General features: G+C 45.6%; 1 protein-coding gene across 4 annotated transcripts in view; it reads right to left on the bottom strand.

Annotated features, from left to right (window-relative positions):
• The window catches only part of ACIN1 (apoptotic chromatin condensation inducer 1), a 60,673-nt gene that overhangs the window by 40,452 nt on the left and 843 nt on the right, over window positions 1–19,378 (bottom strand). For all 4 annotated transcript variants that reach the window (XM_049768589.1, XM_049768591.1, XM_049768590.1 and 1 more), the window contains exons 2-3: window positions 18,144–18,209; window positions 10,258–10,369 (exon numbers count right to left, since the gene is read on the bottom strand). In XM_049768589.1, coding sequence (XP_049624546.1) covers window positions 10,258–10,369; window positions 18,144–18,209 — 178 coding nt within the window. The remainder of the gene's footprint in view (window positions 1–10,257; window positions 10,370–18,143; window positions 18,210–19,378) is intronic.

The raw sequence follows: 19,378 nt of genomic DNA, 5'->3' as shown, positions 1-19,378 counted from the left end.
AGGTTGGATACCTAGCACCAAATATCCTGGTGCACTGCCAAATGTGACCAAACCAAAGGAGGCAAAAACATGTCCCATTTTTTTTTTTAAGATTATCAATTACTAACACTAGTTTTGACTAAAATACCAGAACATACCAGTTAATAAAACAATTATCTCTATATTTGGGCGTTTTGTTTTGATTTGGTTTCTGGGCCACATCCATTACGAGCAGGAACCAATCCTGGTGTGCTGGTTAAGCTGTACTAGGTACACAGCGTGAGGGATCAAACCTGAAATGGCAATGACGCCTGAATTATTTCTCTGGCCCTAAATGGTGACTTTTTGTTTTGTTTTGTTTTTGTTTTTGAGCCATATCTGGTGACACTCAGGGGTTACTCCTGGCTATGCTCTCAGAAATCGCTCCTAGCTTGGGGGACCATTTGGGACACCAGGGGATTGAACCACAGTCAATTTGGTTTTTGGGCCACACCCGGCAGTGCTCAGGGGTCACTCCTGGCTGTCTGCTCAGAAGTAGCTCCTGGCAGGCACAGGGGTCCATATGGGACACCAGGATTCGAACCAACCACCTTAGGTCCTGGATCGGCTGCTTGCAAGACAAACACCACTGTGCTATCTCTCCAGGCCCTATTTTCCATGTTTTTATTTGGGACACATCTAGCTATGCTCAGCCAGCAGCACTCAGGGGTTACTCCTGGCTCTTCGCTCAGAAATCATTCCTGGAGGGGCCAGAGATAAGCATGGAGGTAAGGCGTTTACCTTGCATGCAAAAGGACGGTGGTTTGAATCCTGGCATCCCATATGGTCCCCCGAGCCTGCCAGGAACGATTTCTGACCATAGAGCCAGGAGTAACCTCTGAGTGCTGCTGGGTGTGACCCAAAAACCAAAAAAAAAATCACTCCTGGAGAGAAAAAAAAAAAAAAAGCAAGCAAGCGCGAATACACACGCATGTGAGTGCACAAAATGAATTATTCCAGGTAGGCTTAGGGGACGATACAGAATGGATGCATGCACGGCAAAGGCCCTACCTGCTATGTTATCACTCCAGTCCGTATTTTTCATGAATCTTAAGAATATATGGGCCGGAGAGATAGCATGGAGGTAAGGCGTTTGCCTCTCATGCAAAAGGTTATCAGTTCGAATCCCGGCGTCCCATATGGTCCCCTGTGCTTGCCAGGAGCGATTTCTGAGTATGGAGCCAGGAGTAACTCCTGAGCACTGCCGGGTGAGACCCAAAAAAAAAAAAAAAAAAAAGAATATAAATATACATATAAAAAGATTTGTTATGGTTTAACAAAGGTGGGAAAAAAGCAGAGGGTGGGTATAGTGTCATAATAAAGGGATAGGGCACTTGCCTTGCAAATAGCTGACTTGGGCTTTATTCCCTGGCATCCCACATAGTCCCCCTAAGCAATACCAGGAGTGATTCCTGAATGCAGATCTAGGAGTAACCAACCCTTAGCCTCACCAAATGTGGCCCAATTTTCAAAACAAAGCAAAAGCAGAGGACAAGGGGAGGTTAAAACAAGAAACAGTGGGCCCGGAGAGATGGCACAGCGGCGTTTGCCTTGCAAGCAGCCGATCCAGGACCAAAGGTGGTTGGTTCGAATCCCGGTGTCCCATATGGTCCCCCGTGCCTGCCAGGGGCTATTTCTGAGCAGACAGCCAGGAGTAATCCCTGAGCATCGCCGGGTGTGGCCCAAAAAACAAAAAACAAAAAAAAAAAAACAAGAAACAGGCACAGAGGATTTTTAGAACAGTGAAACTATACTGTTCTGATACTATATTGATGGCTATATATGATCTCACATTTGTCTAACATTAAGATCCAACAGTGGGCCAGAGAAAGAGCTCAATGAGGTGGAGTGCATACTTTGTATTAAAAGCATAAGGATTTACTCTCTGGAATCACATGGCTCCCTCAACACTGCAGGAGTGTAACCACATCAATCTCCAAAGCACTGAGCCAGAAGTAGCAACCAAGCATCACCAAGATGCTCAGAAAACAAATTTGGTTTTGGTTTTTGGTCACAGTCAGTAGTGTTCAGGGATCACTCCAGGTGGGCTTGAGGAACCATATGAGATGGTAGGGAACAAATCCAGGTTGGTCATGTACAAGACAATCGCCCTACCCACTGTCACTGAATGATCACTCTGGCCCTTATGCTTAGAAAACTTAAAAAACTTCAAGGTAAAACTATAAATGGAGTGATTTTGATGTATCAACAACATAGGTTTATCAATGCTAAGAAATATACTGCTCTGGAGCCGGAGAGATAGTGTGGGCATAGGGTGTTTGCCTTGCAAGCAGAAGGACGGTGGTTCGAATCCCGGCATCCCATATGGTCCCCGAGCCTGCCAGGAGCAATTTCTGAGCATAGAGCCAGGAGAAACCCCTGAATGCTGCCGGGTGTGACCCCAAAACAAAAACAAACAAAAAAGAAATATACTGCTGAGGGCTAGTGTATGCATTAAAGTACTTGTTTTACTTTTAGCTGACCCCAGCTCTGTCTATGGCTTTTTTTTGTTTTGTTTTGTTTTTTTGTTTTTTGTTTTGGGGCCACACCCGGCGGTGCTCAGGGATTACTCCTGGCTGTCTGCTCAGAAATAGCTCCTGGCAGGCACGGGGGACCATATGGGACACCGGGATTCGAACCAACCACCTTTGGTCCTGGATCGGCTGCTTGCAAGGCAAACGCCGCTGTGCTATCTCTCCGGGCCCTGTCTATGGCTCTTAAACACTAACAGGAATGATCTCTGAAAAAACTCATTTGGTAAACTCAGAGCACTACTGAGTGTGGCTCAACAACACCCACAAAAAAAAAAAAAAAAAAAAAAAACCATACCATTATATGCTTATAATGAGGGGAAGCTATAAATCTGTAGATAGGGCATATGGAAATCTGAGCCTTTCTTCCAACTTTTCTGTGAACCCCAAACTAACACACACACACTTTCTCCCCCCAATCTCTAAAAACTAGGTGTAAGCCTTGCACGTGGCTAGAATCGAACTATAGTTCGATTCCCCTAAACCTTGTATAGTTTTTGTGGAGAGGGGACGTACACCTGCTGGTACTCACAGATTATTCCTGGTTCTGTGTTCAACAGTTACTCCTGGCAATACTTGGGAGAATCATATGCAGTACTGAGGAAGAACTGGGTGTTAGCCATGTTCAAGTCATGTGCCTTTCCCCTTGAAATAACTCTCCAGCTCCTGAACCATGTTTTTTATGCTGTATAATCAAAGCAATGGGAAAATAGGCAGTTACTTAGGAAAGTTTAATCTCTTAAATTCGTGGGCCCCTTCCAGAAGTGGAGGGCTTCTCTGACAGTGCTTGGGAGACCATGTGAAACAGAGGATGATACACAGGTCAGAGCATGCAAAGTTTGCAATCCAGTCTTGCAAACTAGTTCCTTGGCTGTTTATGGTTTTGTTTAAGGACTCTCAGACATGACAATACCTTAAGAGTTGGATAGTACTGGGGTTAGAGTGACTACCTTGCACATGGCCAACTGCAGTTCAATCCCATCCCAATACCATGTTTCCTGAGACTTGGAATATCCAGTGAGTGTGTCAAAAATAACCCCAATCACCATAACTAACAGTAACAAATCATGTAAGTCATGAGATATGGCACTTATTTATTTGGTAGGGGGAACATACCAGGCTGTGCTTGGGGTTTACTCTTGGATCTGTGCTCAGTAAGGCTCAGAGAACCATACTTTGTGCTGAGAATTGAACCTGGGTTGACTACATGCAAAATAAGCAACTCACCCACCACCATACTCTCTTTCATTTTATTTATTTTCATTTTACTTATTTATTTCCCCTTTTTATTTAAAGTATGAAAGTGATATAAAAAAAAACCTTCTGGGAAAGGTAATATTTTCTTTTGTGTGTGTGTGTGTTTTTGGGGTCAAACCCGTTTTGATGCTTAGGGGGACCATATGGGACGCCACGGGATCGAACCACGGTCCTTCCTTGGCTAGCGCTTGCAAGGCAGACACCTTACCTCTAGTGCCACCTCTCTGGCCCCTGAAAGGTAATATTTTCTATTATAAATATATGGCAACGGGGGTGATTTAAATCTTATGAGAGGGTGGAGTGCTAGCATAGTAGGTAAAGCACTTGCCTTGTACTTGGCTGACCCAGGCTTGATCCCTAGCACCCCATATGGTTTTGCCTTTGAGCCACTCTCCGGTCCCTCAAATTATATACTGTTTTGTTTTTGTTTGTTTTGGGGCCACACTTGCTGATGCTCAGGGGTTTCCAGGAATCGAACCTGGGTCAACTGCTTACAAGGCAAGAACCCTACTCTGTTATTCCTCTGGCCTCTCAATATTTTTGTTTTTGGGCCACACCCAGCGGCACTCAGAGGCTACTCCTGGCTCTAGGCTCAGAAATCACCCATGGCAGGCTTGGGGGACCATATGGGATTCGATCGATCAGATAGGGGTCCGTCCTGGGTTCGTCACATGCAAGGCAAATGCTCTACCGCTGTGCTATCGCTTTGACCCTTCAAAAAAAATTTTTTTTGGGGGGGGTTCTGGGGTCACACCCGACTGAGTTCATCAGGAATTATTCCTGGCTCTGCATTAAGAAATCGCCCCTGGCGGGGGAGGGGGGGAGAATGGGTGGAGGGACCATATGGGATGCCGATATTCGAACCACCATCCTTCTGCATGCAAGGCAAATTCCCTACCTCCATGATCTCTCTGGCCCCTCAAATGTATTTGTTATTATTTTTGTTTTTGTTTTTGGGACACACCCGGCAGTGCTCAGGGGCTACTCCTGGCTCCATGCTCAGAAATCACTCCTGGCAGGCTCGGGGGACCATATGGGATGCTGGGATTCAAACCGATGACTTTCTGCATGAAAGGCAAACGCCTTACCTCCATGCTATCTCTCCGGCCCCTCAAATTTATTTTTAACTGAGAAGCTTCCCCCACCATCACTGTAAAACGAGATCCTCACCAAATCATGGTTCTATCAGGATTTTCCAATGGATCCCCATGACCTTTCTTTGGGGCTGGAGGGTGGTTTATCTGACACTGCTCAGTTTGTGCAGAGGGAGTGCCAGTGCCAAGGGTCCATGGGCTAAGCAGTGCCAAGGACTGAACCAAACACACAATGTCTTAATCCCTGGACATTATCTTCAGCCCACCTACAAATATCATATCTTGTATGGTGAACTAAATTACTATCCATTCCTAAGGCTCAGCTCAAATCCTATGCATTCACAAGGCTCTCACTGGAATTCTCATAGATTTGACACTTAAATTCCTATAATATATGTCTATTTTAGTAACGTCACTTCTTAACTTCTTTGGGTTAGAGATATGGCTTAATAGTAAAGCCTAGGGGCCGGAGAGATAGCATGGAGGTAAGGCATTTGCCTTTCATGCAGACTGTCATCGGTTTGAATCCCGGCATCCCATATGGTCCCCCGAGCCTGCCAGGAGCGATTTCTGAGCAAAGAGCCAAGAGTAACCCCTGAGCGCTGCCGGGTGTGACCCAAAAACCAAAACCAAAAAAAAAAAAAAAAAAAATTTAGTATGTAGTGATTTCCCTAATAGGTTTTACAAAGTGGTACCTTTGAGTTTATTCTAGCATGCAGATCTATATACAGCAGGAATTCTCTGTGTGTACACTCTCTCTCTCTCTCTCTCTCTCTCTCTCTCTCTCTCTCTCTCTCTCTCTCTCTCTCTCTCTCTCTCTCTCTCTCACTCTCACTCTCACTCTCACTCTCACTCTCACTCTCTCTCTCACTCTCTCACTCACCAGACCACAGCAAAAGTCTGCTGGATATGCCAACATGACAGTTTGTGCCTGACATGGTGGGTGAAGTAGTGTTTTCTATGTGTGGCATTCTATGTATATATACACACACACACACACACACACGCTCTCTCTCTCCCCCCACCTCTCTCCCCCTCCCTCTCCCTCTCCCCTTCCTCCCCCTCCCTCTCCCTCCCCCCCTCTCTCTCCCCCTCCCTCTACCTCTCCCCCCCTCTCTCCCTCTCCCTCTCCCCCTCCCTCTCCCCCTCCCCCTCTCCCCTCTCTCTCTCCCCCTCCCCCCCCCTCTCTCTCAACAGACCACAGCAATAGTCTGCTGGATATGCCAACATGACAGTTTGTGCCTGACATGGTGGGTGAAGTAGTGTTGCTCATTGCCTATAAGGCCACCCCTGTGGTGCCCTTCCAGGAAATCAGGGGAGGGAGAAAGGGGGGGAGGGAAGAGAGAAGTAGAGAAGGGGGAAGGGCACACATGGTACTGAGAACTGAACTCACGTGCACATATGCTCTATGAACTGAGCTACACGCACCCACTTCCTTTTAGCATGAGGGGGTGCTCCAGGCTATCCTACCCCCACAAAAGATTAAAAATATTTTCTAGTTTACACCTTGGATAATATATATCTATTTAATAAAGAGCATTTACTTACCGTATATACTCAAGTATAAGCCGACCCCCCTAATTTTACTCTAAAAACTGGGAAAACTTAGTGACTCGAGTATAAGGTGAGGTAAAAAATGAAGCAGCTACTGGTAAATTTCAAAAATAAAAACATACCCAAAATAATTAAAATAATTGAGGAATCAGTAAATAAATATGATTACATTTACAATACATGATTGTTTTGATATACTGTATATCATTAACACCACATTAACCCATAGTATTCAATGGCAACTTTTTTTTCCTTTTTTTTTTTATTGTGACTGAAGTTCATTACACAGAATTATTTACGATACAGTGACAATGAATGAAGGGCATTTCCATCACCAATGTTGTCCTCCCTCCACTCTTGTTCCCAGCCTGTCTCCCACATCTCCTCCTTTACCCACCAGAATCCTAGTGCAAATGGTCTCCGCCTTACAGCTTGTTATAGGTTGGGTATTTATTCTGTTTGGTGTTCCAGTCTGGTCATTTTTTATTTACACTACATGTTCATATGACTGGTCCTGGTATCATTCTCCCCCCTCTCAATTTATGAGGCTGAATGATTCAAATTATGCTATTCTGTTGGAGATAAAAAGGTTAAGGAAAAGAGGAGAAAAAATTTGGTATCAACTACTAAAAAAAAAAAAAATCACCGAATAATATCCACAAAAGTGGTCAATGGCAACTTCAATAAAGTGAGTAAACCATTTAAGACAGTAAAGCATTGTAAATAAATGGTTAAAAATCCTGAATTCTGGGGCCAGAGAGATAACACAGCGGTGTTAGCCTTGCAAGCAGCGGATCCATAACCTAAGGTGGTTGGTTCGAATCCCGGCATCCCATATGGTCCCCCGAGCCTGCCAGGAGCAATTTCTGAGCATAGAGCCAGGAGGAACCCGAGCATTGCCGGGTGAGACCCAAAAACCAAAAAAAAAAAAAAAAAAACAAAAAAAGTTCAGTTCAGCACCTACCTTAGCCTGACTAGTGAACTGAGCTGAAGCACCACCCCCTCCAACAAATGGCAGACGACTGGAGACTACGTACGTGCATTTGATTTGGTGAGCGTGCACCGAATCAAATAACCTGTATGACCTGAGTATATAGATTTGGTTTAATTTTTTTTTGAGTCACACCCAGTATTGCTCTGTTGCTCCTGATTCTGAGATCAGAGTTAATCCCTGGGAGGAATCTGAGGACCACACAGAGTGCTATGGATCAAACAAAGAGCCATCATATGCAAGGTAAGCCTATCCTGCTCTACTGTCCCTCCAGCCTCCAAAAGCTGTATTTATATACCTTTGCTTAATGATCTATGCAAAATTGGGTGTTTAGAATTATTTTAAAATTTTTTTTATTGATACCATTGTGAATTACAAGATCTTCATAGCTGTATTTCAGGCATATAGCATTTTGTTGGTTTTTTTCTTTGGGGGGGATCACACCCAGCGGCACTCGGGTTACTCCTGGCTCTGCGCTCAGAAATCACTACTGGCAGGCTCGGGGACCATATGGGATGCCAGGTCTGTCCAGTGCACTGCATGTGCAGTAGGCCAATGCCCTACTGCTGTGCTATCTCTCTAGCCCCTCAGGCATACAGTGACAGTGAATTAGGGCCATTCGCATCACCAGTGTTGATCTCCCTCCACCTAGGTTCCCAGCACGCATCCCATACCTCCACCGTTGGACTCTATAATTTTTATGACATGAAAAAAATCAATCTTCCCTGAACCCAACCCATAACACTATATATATCAGAAGGTCTGGGCTGTAGAGATAGCACAGCGGTAGGGCACTTGCCTTGCATGTGGCGGACCCAGGACAGACCTGAGTTTGATTCCCAGCATCCCATATGGTCCCTGAGCTTGCCAGGAGAGATTTCTAAAAGCAGAGCCAGGAGTAACCCCTGAGCACCGCTGGCAGTGGCCCAAGAAACAAAATATATATCAGAGGATCTGCAACTTGGTAACAAAAAACTGCCCAGGGGCCAAAGAGATAGCACAGCATTCTAGAACCGATCCAGGACAGTGGTTCGAATCCCATATGGTCCCCCAAGCCTGCCAGGAGTGATTTCTGAGTGCAGAGCTAGGAGTAACCCCTGAGCGCTGCCAGGTGTGACCCCAAAACCAAAAGCAAACAAACAAAAAAAACCCCACTTCTGCCCAGTCTCTCAACATAGCACACAACCCAACTGTAGTTAACTATTTGTTTAATCCCCATCTCTTGTTGGACAGGTTGTTTCATTAGAAGACAAGCGGACTTGTCTTTTTCTCTGTTATGTTCCTGATGGGCATATAACAGGCATCTGACATCAATGTGCTCAGTACTTAACATTGCAGCAGATGCACACTTGGAGATATAGTTTTATGTGGAAATTTAATACATACACTTGATGAAGAGTCAAAAAAGTGATTGTTGCTAAATCCAGATGAAGTAGAGACTTAAAAGAGATACAAATGGAAAGAAAAATCTATTATACTCGAAAGATTAACATAACAAAGAGATGAAGACTTTTAAGAGATATCATTCATTTTCAAAAAAATAGGATATCATTTCCTTGAAAAATACATGTCAAATAGAAATGTCACAAATATTCCTGGGGTGGAGCTTGAGAGTTAGCATTTGCCTTGCATGCGACTGACCCAAGACAAACCGGGCTCCATTTATGACATCCCATATGGTCCTCCAAGCTTACCAGGAGCGATTTCTCAGCACAGAGGCAGGAGAGCAACCTTTGAGCATTGCCGGGTGTGGCCCAAAAACCAATCAATCAATCAATAAACTGGGGCCAGAGAGATAGCATGGAGGTAGGACATCCTTGCATGCACAAGGACGGTGGTTCGAATCCCGGCATCCCATATGGTCCTCTGAGCCTGCCAGGAGTGATTTCTGAGCATAGAACCAGGAGTAACCCCTGAGCATTGCTGGGTGTGACCTCAAAACCAAAAAAAAAAAAAAAAAAAAAAAAAAACTGATTAAAAAATATTCTGGGGGTGGGGCCGGAGAGATAGCATGGAGGTAAGGCGTTTGCCTTTCATGCAGGAGGTCATCAGTTCGAATCCCAGGGTCCCATATGGTCCCCCGTACCTGCCAGGAGCAATTTCTGAGTGTGGAGCCAGGAATAACCCCTGAGCACAGCCGGGTGTGACCCCCCCCCCAAAAAAATTCTGGGGTTTTATGGAGACTTATCATGAAAGAAGGTAAACTACCTCCTCTCACCAACTACGCAGACTAGCCTAAAAGCGTAGTGGGGAGGGAGATACATACTGAGCAAATGTCTGAGGGTTACTGGCTGCTCTGCAAGTCAGGAGGCAGCAGGGAAGCCACTCTCTCAGGATGGATCACCTCATCCTTAGACTCTGTTGAAGCTTCTGTAAAGTTCAGACTGGGTCTGGCAGGAAGGGAATGAAGAGCTGAGCATGTGGGAATGTGAGGAGTGACGGATATAAGTCAAAGTCACAGGAAGTATTTACCATAAAGAGCACTGTACAAAGAGAAAATCTCCCTAAGAGTAAGCTCTACCTCATTTACAGTCAGCTTAATTTACTTATAACTCTTCCCCTTGGAAGGAATTCTAATAAAATGGTCAAATTAAGTGTCCTTTTTTCCCTGACAAAGATAAAAACAATAAATTCAAGAAAGAAAAAAGAAAAAAAAAAACGATAAATTCTCTTGGTTCCATAAACTATCAAAACAAGCATTTTTAGCTACTTTTTACTACAATGTTATTCCTGACATTGTCTAAAAAGGCCTATTGACTCAGTGACAAATATGAATAAAGAATCCTTGTAATAAGCGACAGTCTAGGCTTACCTTCAAGTTCGGCAGCTTCGCGAGCTTCACGTTCCAAACGCTGCCTAAGTAGCTCCTGCTGCTTTTCCAGATACTGCTTTATGAAACTGTTCTGGCTCATTTCCTCGCCAATCTATATAGAGGACATGGAAAAAGAGAGTCTAGGAAAGCGCAAAAAGAAAATCGTATGAAGGGGCCAGAGCGATAGCACAGAGGTAAAACATTTGCCCTAAATGCAGCCAACTCAGGATGTACCTGATTCGATTCCCAGCATCCCATATGGTCCCCCAAGCCTGCCAGGAGCGATTTCTGAGGCAGAACCAGGAGTGACCCCTGAGTGTCTCTGAGTGTAACCCAAAAACAAAAACAAAAAAAGAAAATCCTATGAAATAAGTCCATCCCTTCTGTGGGACCCGAGAAAGAAAAAGTATCTGAAGGTCCTTTTCTAAGCTATTCCTATGCTGAGGGCCAATAGGAACAGTCCTATTTGTCATAAAAGATGGCAAAAACGATATGCCAGAGTGTTAGTACAGTAGGTAGGGCACTTGCCTTGCATGCAGTAGACCCAGGTCCAATCCCCGACAACCCATATGGTGACCTGAGAATCACTAGAGTGACTCTTGTGTACAGAAACAGACGTAATGCCAGAATATAGCTGGTGTGGCCCAAAAGCAAAATAAAAGGCAAAAAGAACTGCCATAAATAATTTTATACTCCTCCACCCTCTCAGTGCTAAGATGAACCCAGGAACTTAATTAAGCATACTCTATACCACTGAGCAACATTAAAAAAAATTTTTTTTGGCGGGGTCACACCTAGTGACACTCAGGGGTTACTCCGGCTCTACGCTCAGAAATCACTCCTGGCAGGCACGGGGGACCTATACAGGATGCCGGGATTCGAACCACCATCCGTCCTGAATCGGCTGCGTGCAAGGAAAATGCCCTACCGCCGTGACTGCCAGTAGTGATTTCTGAGCACAGAGCCAGGAGCTCTGTGGATCTGAGCATAGCTGGATGTGGGATCACCCACCAAAAAAGTAAGCCCTGAACATCATCCAATGTGGCCCCCAAACAAACAAAAAGGCCAGAGTGATAGTCCAATGGGTAAGATGCTTGCCTTGCATACTACTGACTCAGGTTCACTCCAAGTACCGCATCTGGTCCCCAAGGCCATACCAGGAGAACAAAGAACCAGGAGTAAGTCTTGAGCACCACCAAGTGTGGCCCCCCCCAAAAAAAAAGCAGAAAAGAGGAACGGCACAATAGTACAGCAGGTAGGGTGTTTGCCTTCCAAGTGGCTGACCCTAGTTTGATCCGCAGCACCTAAATGGTCCTCCAAGCCTACCAGGAGAGCAATTCCTGAGCTTAAAGACCAGACATAAACCCTGAGTATTGCTGGGTAAGCCTCAAAACAACAAACAAAACAAACAGAAAAAAATCTAAAATTTCATTTTTTGGGCTGGTATGGTGGAGCTAGAGGTAAGGCATCTATCTGCCTTGCAAGCGCTAGCCTAGGACGGACCATGGTTTGATCCCCTGGCATCTCATATGGTCCCCCCAAGCCAGGAGCAATTTCTGAGCGCAAGGCCAGGAATAACCTCTGAGCGTCAAATGGGTGTGGCCCCAAAACAAAACAAAACAAAAATAAATAAAATTTCTTTTTTAGTAATACTAAAACTGAGAGGGTTAAAAAACAGTACTTCATACTAATTTATCTTCTGTTGATAAAAAAAAAAAAAAAAAAAAAGAACCATTCTGGGCTGGAGACAGCACTGCAGTAGGGCGTTTGCCTTGTACGTGGCCAGTCTAGTATGGACCTGGGTTCAATTCCCAGCATTCTATATGGTCCCCAGAGCCTGCCAGGAGTGATTTCTAAGTGCAGAGCCAGGAGTAACCACTGAGTGCCACCGGGTGTGGCCCCCAAACAAAACAAAACAACAACAAAAAAGAACCATTATCAAGGAGCCTAAGAGAAAGCACAGCAGGTAGGGCACTTGCCTTGTACTTGGCTGACCAGGTTTTCATTTCCCAGCATCCCATATGGTCCTTCCTAGAACACCAGCAGTAATTCAGAGCCAGGAATAAGCCCTGAGCATTGCTGGAATGGCCTATGGCCCCAAAACAGATGAATAACAAAGCAAACAAAAGATCATTATCCACTTATTAGCCAATACATATTTTGCTTTATCTTCAAAATTCAAGTATAGTACTTAAGATCTAAGACTAAGAAACTAAGAAAGGAATGATCAAGTCAGCCTTATTTGGGTGGGTGGGGGGGTGTTTGGATCACACCCCAGCAGTGCTCAGGACCTACTACTCCTGGCTCTGAGCTCAAGGATCACTCCTGGTAGAGCCTGGGAGACCAGAGATGCTGGAGATCAAATATGAGTTGCATGCAAGGCAGGTACTCTACCCACTGTATTACTCTAGCACTTCAATTCAAGCATTTAGACAAAGTTCTTATTCCTACTTTCAAGTAAGATTCATCATGCTCAGTAACAACATTCAAAATCCAGGAGCTCAAGTAACTCAATAGGATGAAATCATGTCTTGCACACAGGTGGTCCCAGTTTGGTTCCTAGTACTGCATGATGCCTGAGCATCACTGAGAACCACTCGAAAGCACAGAGCCAAGTATGGCTCCCAAACAAGGAAAATCCAGGAACTTAATCCCTTTTTCCTTTTTTTTCCCTGCAACTTAAGACTCTCCCATCACCCTCCTGCCTTTAGCTTTCTCTGCATCAATTTCTCCTCCTGAGAATAATTTTTGTTTGACTTTTTGGGCTATAGTGTTCAGGCAAAACTCAGGACCTACTCCTGGTTCTGTACTTAGAGATCACTAATGGTATGGATCAGGGGTCCATTTGGGGTTCCAGGGATAGAGCCAAGCCAGCTTCATGCAAGGAAAGCACCTTTACCATTATACTAGATAACTCTGATAACACTAGAAAACATTCTTGCTTTGCCAGTACTATTATACTCCAGAATAAGAAAAATTGCAAACAGGGGCCAGAGAGATAGCATGGAGTAGGGTGTCCGGTGGTTTGAATCCTGGCATCCCATATGGGCCCGAGCCTGCCAGGAGTGATTTTTTTTTTTGAGGGGTCACACCCAGCAGCGCTCAGGAGTTATTCCTGGCTCTACTCTCAGAAATTGCTCCTGGCAGCTCAGGGAACCATATGGGATGCCGGGATTCCAACCACCGTCCTTCTGCATGCAAGGCAAATGCCCTACCTCCATGCTATTTCTCTGGTCCCCAGGAGCGATTTCAAAGCATCCAGGAGTAACCCCTGAGCGCTGCCAGGTGTGACCCATCAAAAATGAAAACAATTTGGGGCCGGGTAGGTGGCGCTGGAGGTAAGGTGTCTGCCTTGCAAGCGCTAGCCAAGGAAGGACCGCGGTTCGATCCCCCGGCGTCCCATATGGTCCCCCCAAGCCAGGGGCGATTTCTGAGCACATATCCAGGAGTAACCCCTGAGCGTCAAACGGGTGTGGCCCAAAAACCAAAAAAAAAAAAAAAAATGAAAACAATTTAAAAACAATTTTTTCCCTTTTTTTTTTTTTTGTTTTTAATCCATACCTGGCAGTACTCTAGGGTTACTCCTGGCTTTGAGCTCAAGAATCACTCTTGGTTGGACATGGGGACCACATGAGATACTAGGGAATTGAACCTCAATTGGCTGCATGCAAGGCAAGCACCCTACCTGCTGTATTATCACTTTGGCCCCCAGCCAAATATTTTCTATGTTATTTATCAAGTTTCCTAAGAACGGTAAATGCTTTTCTTCATCTAAAAACATGAGGGGCTGGAGAGATAGCACAGTGGTAAGGCGTTTGCCTTGCACACAGCCGACCTGGCATCCCATATGGTCCCTCGAGCCTTCCAGGAGCAATTTCTGAGAGCACCGCCAGGTGTGGCCCAGAAGTGAAATAATAAAAATTAAAAGGAGAGTATAGTGGATGGGGTGCTTGTCTTGCATGCAACCACCTGGATTTAGTCCTCACACCTTATGGGCCTCAGAGCCCTGCTACGAGTGATCCCTGAGCACTACCAGGTGTGACCCAAAAACCCAGTAGAAAAAATAAGCCACCCTTTAAAACGAAAAGAAGTGTTTGTGACCAATCTCAGATATGGGCCAAAAAAAAAAACAAAAAACCAACACCCTAGCACTACAAGTATAATTAATTCCTACATATGGACAAGATCCTGAGCAATAGTAGGTATGGCCAATCCCTCCCCAATATAAAATTTAAAAATAGGAGTCAGGGGGGCTGGAGAGATAGCACAGCAGTAAGGCGTTTGCCTTGCATGGAGGACGGTGGTTTGAATCCCAGCATCCCATATGGTTCCCAAGCCTGCCAGGAGCAATTTCTGAACGTGGAGCCAGGAGTAGCCCAAGCGCTGCTGGATGTGACCCACCAAAAAACCAAAAAAAAAAAAAGAAAAAAAAGAAAAATAAGGGCCAGATGGGCTGGAGAGATAACACAGCTGTAGAGGGTTTGCCTTGCAGACAGCTGCTCCAGGACGGATGGTGGTTTGAATATGTAGGCATCCCTTAAGGTTCCCACCTTCCCCCATGCCTGTCAGGAGCTATTTCTAAGCGCAGAGTGAGTAGTAACCCCTGAGCACCGCCCGGTGTGACCCAAAAACCAAAAAAAAAAGGGGGGGGGCAGAGCGATAACGAAGTGGCAGGGCATTGAACAGACCCAGCCTGCTAGGATCAATTTCTGAGTGTAGAGCCAGGAGTAACTCCTGAGCGCCACCAGGTGTGGCCCTAAAACAAACAAACAAATATATATATACCTGCTTGGGGTCAGAAAGAAAGTACAGTAGGCAAGGCATCTGCCTTGCAGACAGCTGCCCCAGGTTTGAGTCACAGTAGTTCAAATGTGGTCACTGGAATGCCATTGAGTATGGCCCCAAACCAACACCCAAAATGTGTGTCTAGGTCTATACACATACATATATGTATAATATGTATATGTATGTGTGTGTGTATATACACATATACACATACACATACTCAATAATCAGATCATGGGGTTTCTTTAAAAAAAAATCATACAGGGGGACTGGAGAGATAGACAGCGGCGTTTGCCTTGCAAGCAGCCGATCCAGGACCAAAGGTGGTTGGTTCGAATCCCGGTGTCCCATATGGTCCCCCGTGCCTGCCAGGAGCTATTTCTGAGCAGACAGCCAGGAGTAATTCCTGAGCGCGGCCGGGTGTGGCCCAAAAACAAACAAACAAAAAAAGAAATCATACAGGGGCTGGAGCAATACCACAGTGATAAACTGTTTGCTTTGCACGTAGATGACCCGGGATGAACCCGGGTTCAATCCCTATTATCCTATATGGTCCCCTGAGCCTGCCAGGAGCGATTTCTGAGCAGAGCCAGGAATAATTCCTGAGCGCCTGGAATGCCGTTCAGTATAGCCCCAAAACAAACAAAAAAATCATACAATATACAAGGGAAAAGAATGGATACAATCCAGTTTAAATAAGTGCATAATCCTCCCTTGAGCAAATCGGCACTCCTCTAAGAAAGGCTCTTAAGGGGCCTTGCCCTGTATACCATATGGCCCACTGAGCCCCTCCAGAAATTTGGGGCAGGAGAGATAGCATAGCGGTAGGGTGTTTGCCTTGCACACAGCTGATCCAGGACAGACAGTGGTTCAAATCCCAGCATCCCATATGGTCCCCTGTGCCTGCCAGGAGTGATTTCTGAGCGCAAAGCCAGGAGTAACCCCTGAAGGGCACCAAATGTGACCCCCCAAAAAACAAAAACAAAACAGAAATCATCTCTTTGAGCAGAAAGCCAGATGCTCAGATCCCTGAGCACTACTGGTTGAGGCCATGGGGGGGGGGGGGAATACTATGCAACTGTTAGGAAAAATGAAGTCATTACATTTGCTTATACATGGATGGATATAAAGGGTATTATGCTGAGCAAAATTAGTCAGAGGGAGAGGACAGACACAGAATGATCACACTCATTTGTGGGATATTAAAAAATATGAGAGGGGGCCGGAGAAATAGCATGGAGGTAAGGCATTTGCCTTGCATGCAGGAGGTCATCAATTCGAATCCCTGTGTCCCATTTGGTCCCCTGTACCTGCCAGGAGCAATTTCTGAGCCTGGAGCCAGGAATAACCCCTGAGCACTGCCGGGTGTGACCCAAAAACCACAAAAAAAAAAAAAAAAAAAAAAAAAAGAGAGGGCTGGGGGGTCGGAGAGATAGCACAGTGGCAGGGCGTTTGCCTTGCACACAGCCGATCCAGGACGAACGGTGGTTCGAATCCTGCATCCTATATGGTCCCCAGTGCCTGCGAGGAGTAACCCCTGAGCGCCGCTGAGTGTGACTCCCCCCCCCCAAAAAAAAAAAACAAAGAAACAAACATGAGAGAAGCTGGAAGATAGCACAGTGGTAGGACCTTTCATGCAGCCGATCCAGGACAGATGGTGGTTCAAATCCCAGCATCCCATATGGTCCCCCAAGCCTGCCAGGAGCAATTTCTGAGCATAGAGCCAGGAGTAACCCCTGAGCACTGCCAGGTATGATCCAACCCCCCCCCCAAAAAAAAAGCAAGAGCAGGGAAGTACAGTTAGGGCAGAGAAGGGACCACAATAAAAATAATAGTTAGGAATAATCACCCTGGAAAAAAGGTGGTAAAAGAGATAAAAGTTATACGCACAATACCACTTCAGTATCAACACTGCAAATTGGTGTGAAAAAGGGGGGAGAGAGCTGGAGAGATAGCATGGAGGTAAGGCGTTTGCCTTGCATGCAGAAGGAAGGTGGTTCGAATCCTGGCATCCCATGTGTCCCCTGAGCCTGCCAGGAGGAGGGATTACTGAGCAGAGCCAGGAGTAACCCCTGAGCTCTGCCGAGTATGACCCAAAAACCAAAAAAAAAAAAAAAAAAGTGGGGGGGGAGAGCAAAAGAAAAGAAAAAGGTGGGTCATGGAGGCAGGCAGGGAAAAGAGCCGTGGGGAAGGCGGGAGGGAAACTGGGACATTGGTGGCGGGAAATGTATACTGGTGAAGGAGGTTGTAAATTGTAGGACAGAAATTCAATCATAAACAACTCTGCTACTGTGTCTCACAGTGATTCCGTTGAAGAATTATTTTTAATAAAGGAAAAAAGAAAAAAAAACTGCAAAACAGCTTCACAACCCAACAGAGTAGTTATAAAGCATGGATCTATTCCAACTTTTTCTATTATATGTAAGTTAAATGAAGAAATCAAATCCTTCAAAACTTAAGCTCCCTGTCTAACAGAGCTATTAATGATATTTAGGAGTAAGTCCATAGCTAGCTGCTAAGTCCTGTATGACTGTGTATGAGGCCCAAAAACAAAAAAGAAAAAGGTGTTTTGTGGGGAGTTCTTGTTTGTTTTGGTGTCACATTTGGGTTACTCCTGACTCTGTATTCAGGAAACTCCTGCCTCTGCCCAGGGATGGGATGTTGGGGATGGAACAGAGATCAGCCATGTGCAATGCAAGTGCCCTACCCACTATACTATCTCCTGGTCCCAACACAAGTATTCTTATTGATCAGTGATCCCCACACTGTCCTATCACCTTCATTCCTACTTTCCCCAATCAGTGGCAAATAAATGACTTCAGATCCCTGTACTATGTTCAACTAGTGTTACATCTTTCTATAACACACCCTGTCAAGTTGTATCAGAAATTAGAAGTTGTTCTAATTATGACTTTTATTCTCTGTCCTTGTGTAAATCTGGACTTGATTAGAATTCAACTCTCATGGTATAAAAGCATTTCTGATCCAAGGAATGCAAGAAAATAGTTTTAAGGAATTAAGCAGTAAACACACACACACACACACATTCTTTCCCCTTGCCTGTACATCCAAATGGCCCACCCCAACTGAATGTTTCTTACCTGAGAATTTGGCTGGAATGCAGCATGGGGTGTTGAGTGTTTCTGTAAATTTTCTAGCATTAGAGCCTGGTATAGAGAAGGTTAAAAGTCAGACGTTGGAGGGTGGGGTGGAGGAGATAAAACCACCATTCCCCAAACCCTTCATGAAATGCAATGACTAACCCAACATTGAAACTGCAGTCCTCGTCTAGGGACCTACAATCTTTACTAACACTCTAATACTAATGCCAGTTCTATTCATTCTCCGGAGCACCCTTGAAGACAGTCATGGTCACAACTCCTCAAGCACAGAGGTAAATTGTAAGCACACAGACTGAACCAGGAATCCAGTTTGATATCCACATCAACGACAAGCAGAGAGGCCTAGGCGGGCCACATAGATGTCCCTTTGATCCTCTGCACTCGGCCAGCGCCCCTTCTGCATCCATTTGCAGGTAAAAAAAAAAAAAAATCACTCGGAAAAAAGTCCATCAGCTTTAATGAGGTGACACCAATCTGGGGTGCTCTGCTCTGGGCCGGGTGGCATGAACGAATCCTTCGAGCAAGGACACAGGACTCATAGTCACATTGACAACTGTTGAGATGCCAAAACAGGGTAAGCGGCTGGGTGGGATCTGATTTTCATCAAATTTCAGAGCAGCAAACTGGGACATAAACGACCAGACTCAGTGTGCACAAGGTGGTCTGACCCCGGGCACACAACTCACACCAAACTGTCAACTCCCGGGAAAAGCAACGGTCTCTGCCCTCTCTCTCTACCGGGGAAGAGTCCACTGGGACCGCATTGGGACCGCTCGCCACGTACCCTACGGAACCCCAACGACAAGCCAGGCTCCCCACCCCCCCGCCCCTCCGGGTGTACCCAGGCGGTGGCACTCCCGCCCGCTGATCCAAACCCGCCAACCCACAGCAACCGACCAACCAACCTGCCTCGTCCCGGCACGCTACTCCTGGGGGGAAGGGGGACAGACAACCCTGAGATCCTAACCCCCTCAAGCTAGTGGGACCCTGAACTCCCCTAACGCTCATGGGAGCCTAAACCCCATAATGCTCATGGGAGCCTGAACCCCCTAATGCTCATGGGAGCCTGAACCCCCTAATTCTAATGGGAGCCTGAACCCCTTAATGCTCATGGGACCCTGAAAAACCCCTAATACTCATGGGAGCCTGAACCCCCTAATGCTAATGGGAACCTAAACCCCCAATGCTAATGAGAGCCCTGAACCCCCTAATGC

Source organism: Suncus etruscus, chromosome 2 (assembly GCF_024139225.1).
Source record: "Suncus etruscus isolate mSunEtr1 chromosome 2, mSunEtr1.pri.cur, whole genome shotgun sequence".
Classification (NCBI taxonomy): Eukaryota; Metazoa; Chordata; class Mammalia; order Eulipotyphla; family Soricidae; genus Suncus; species Suncus etruscus.
This window is presented reverse-complemented; position numbering and strand designations above follow the sequence as displayed.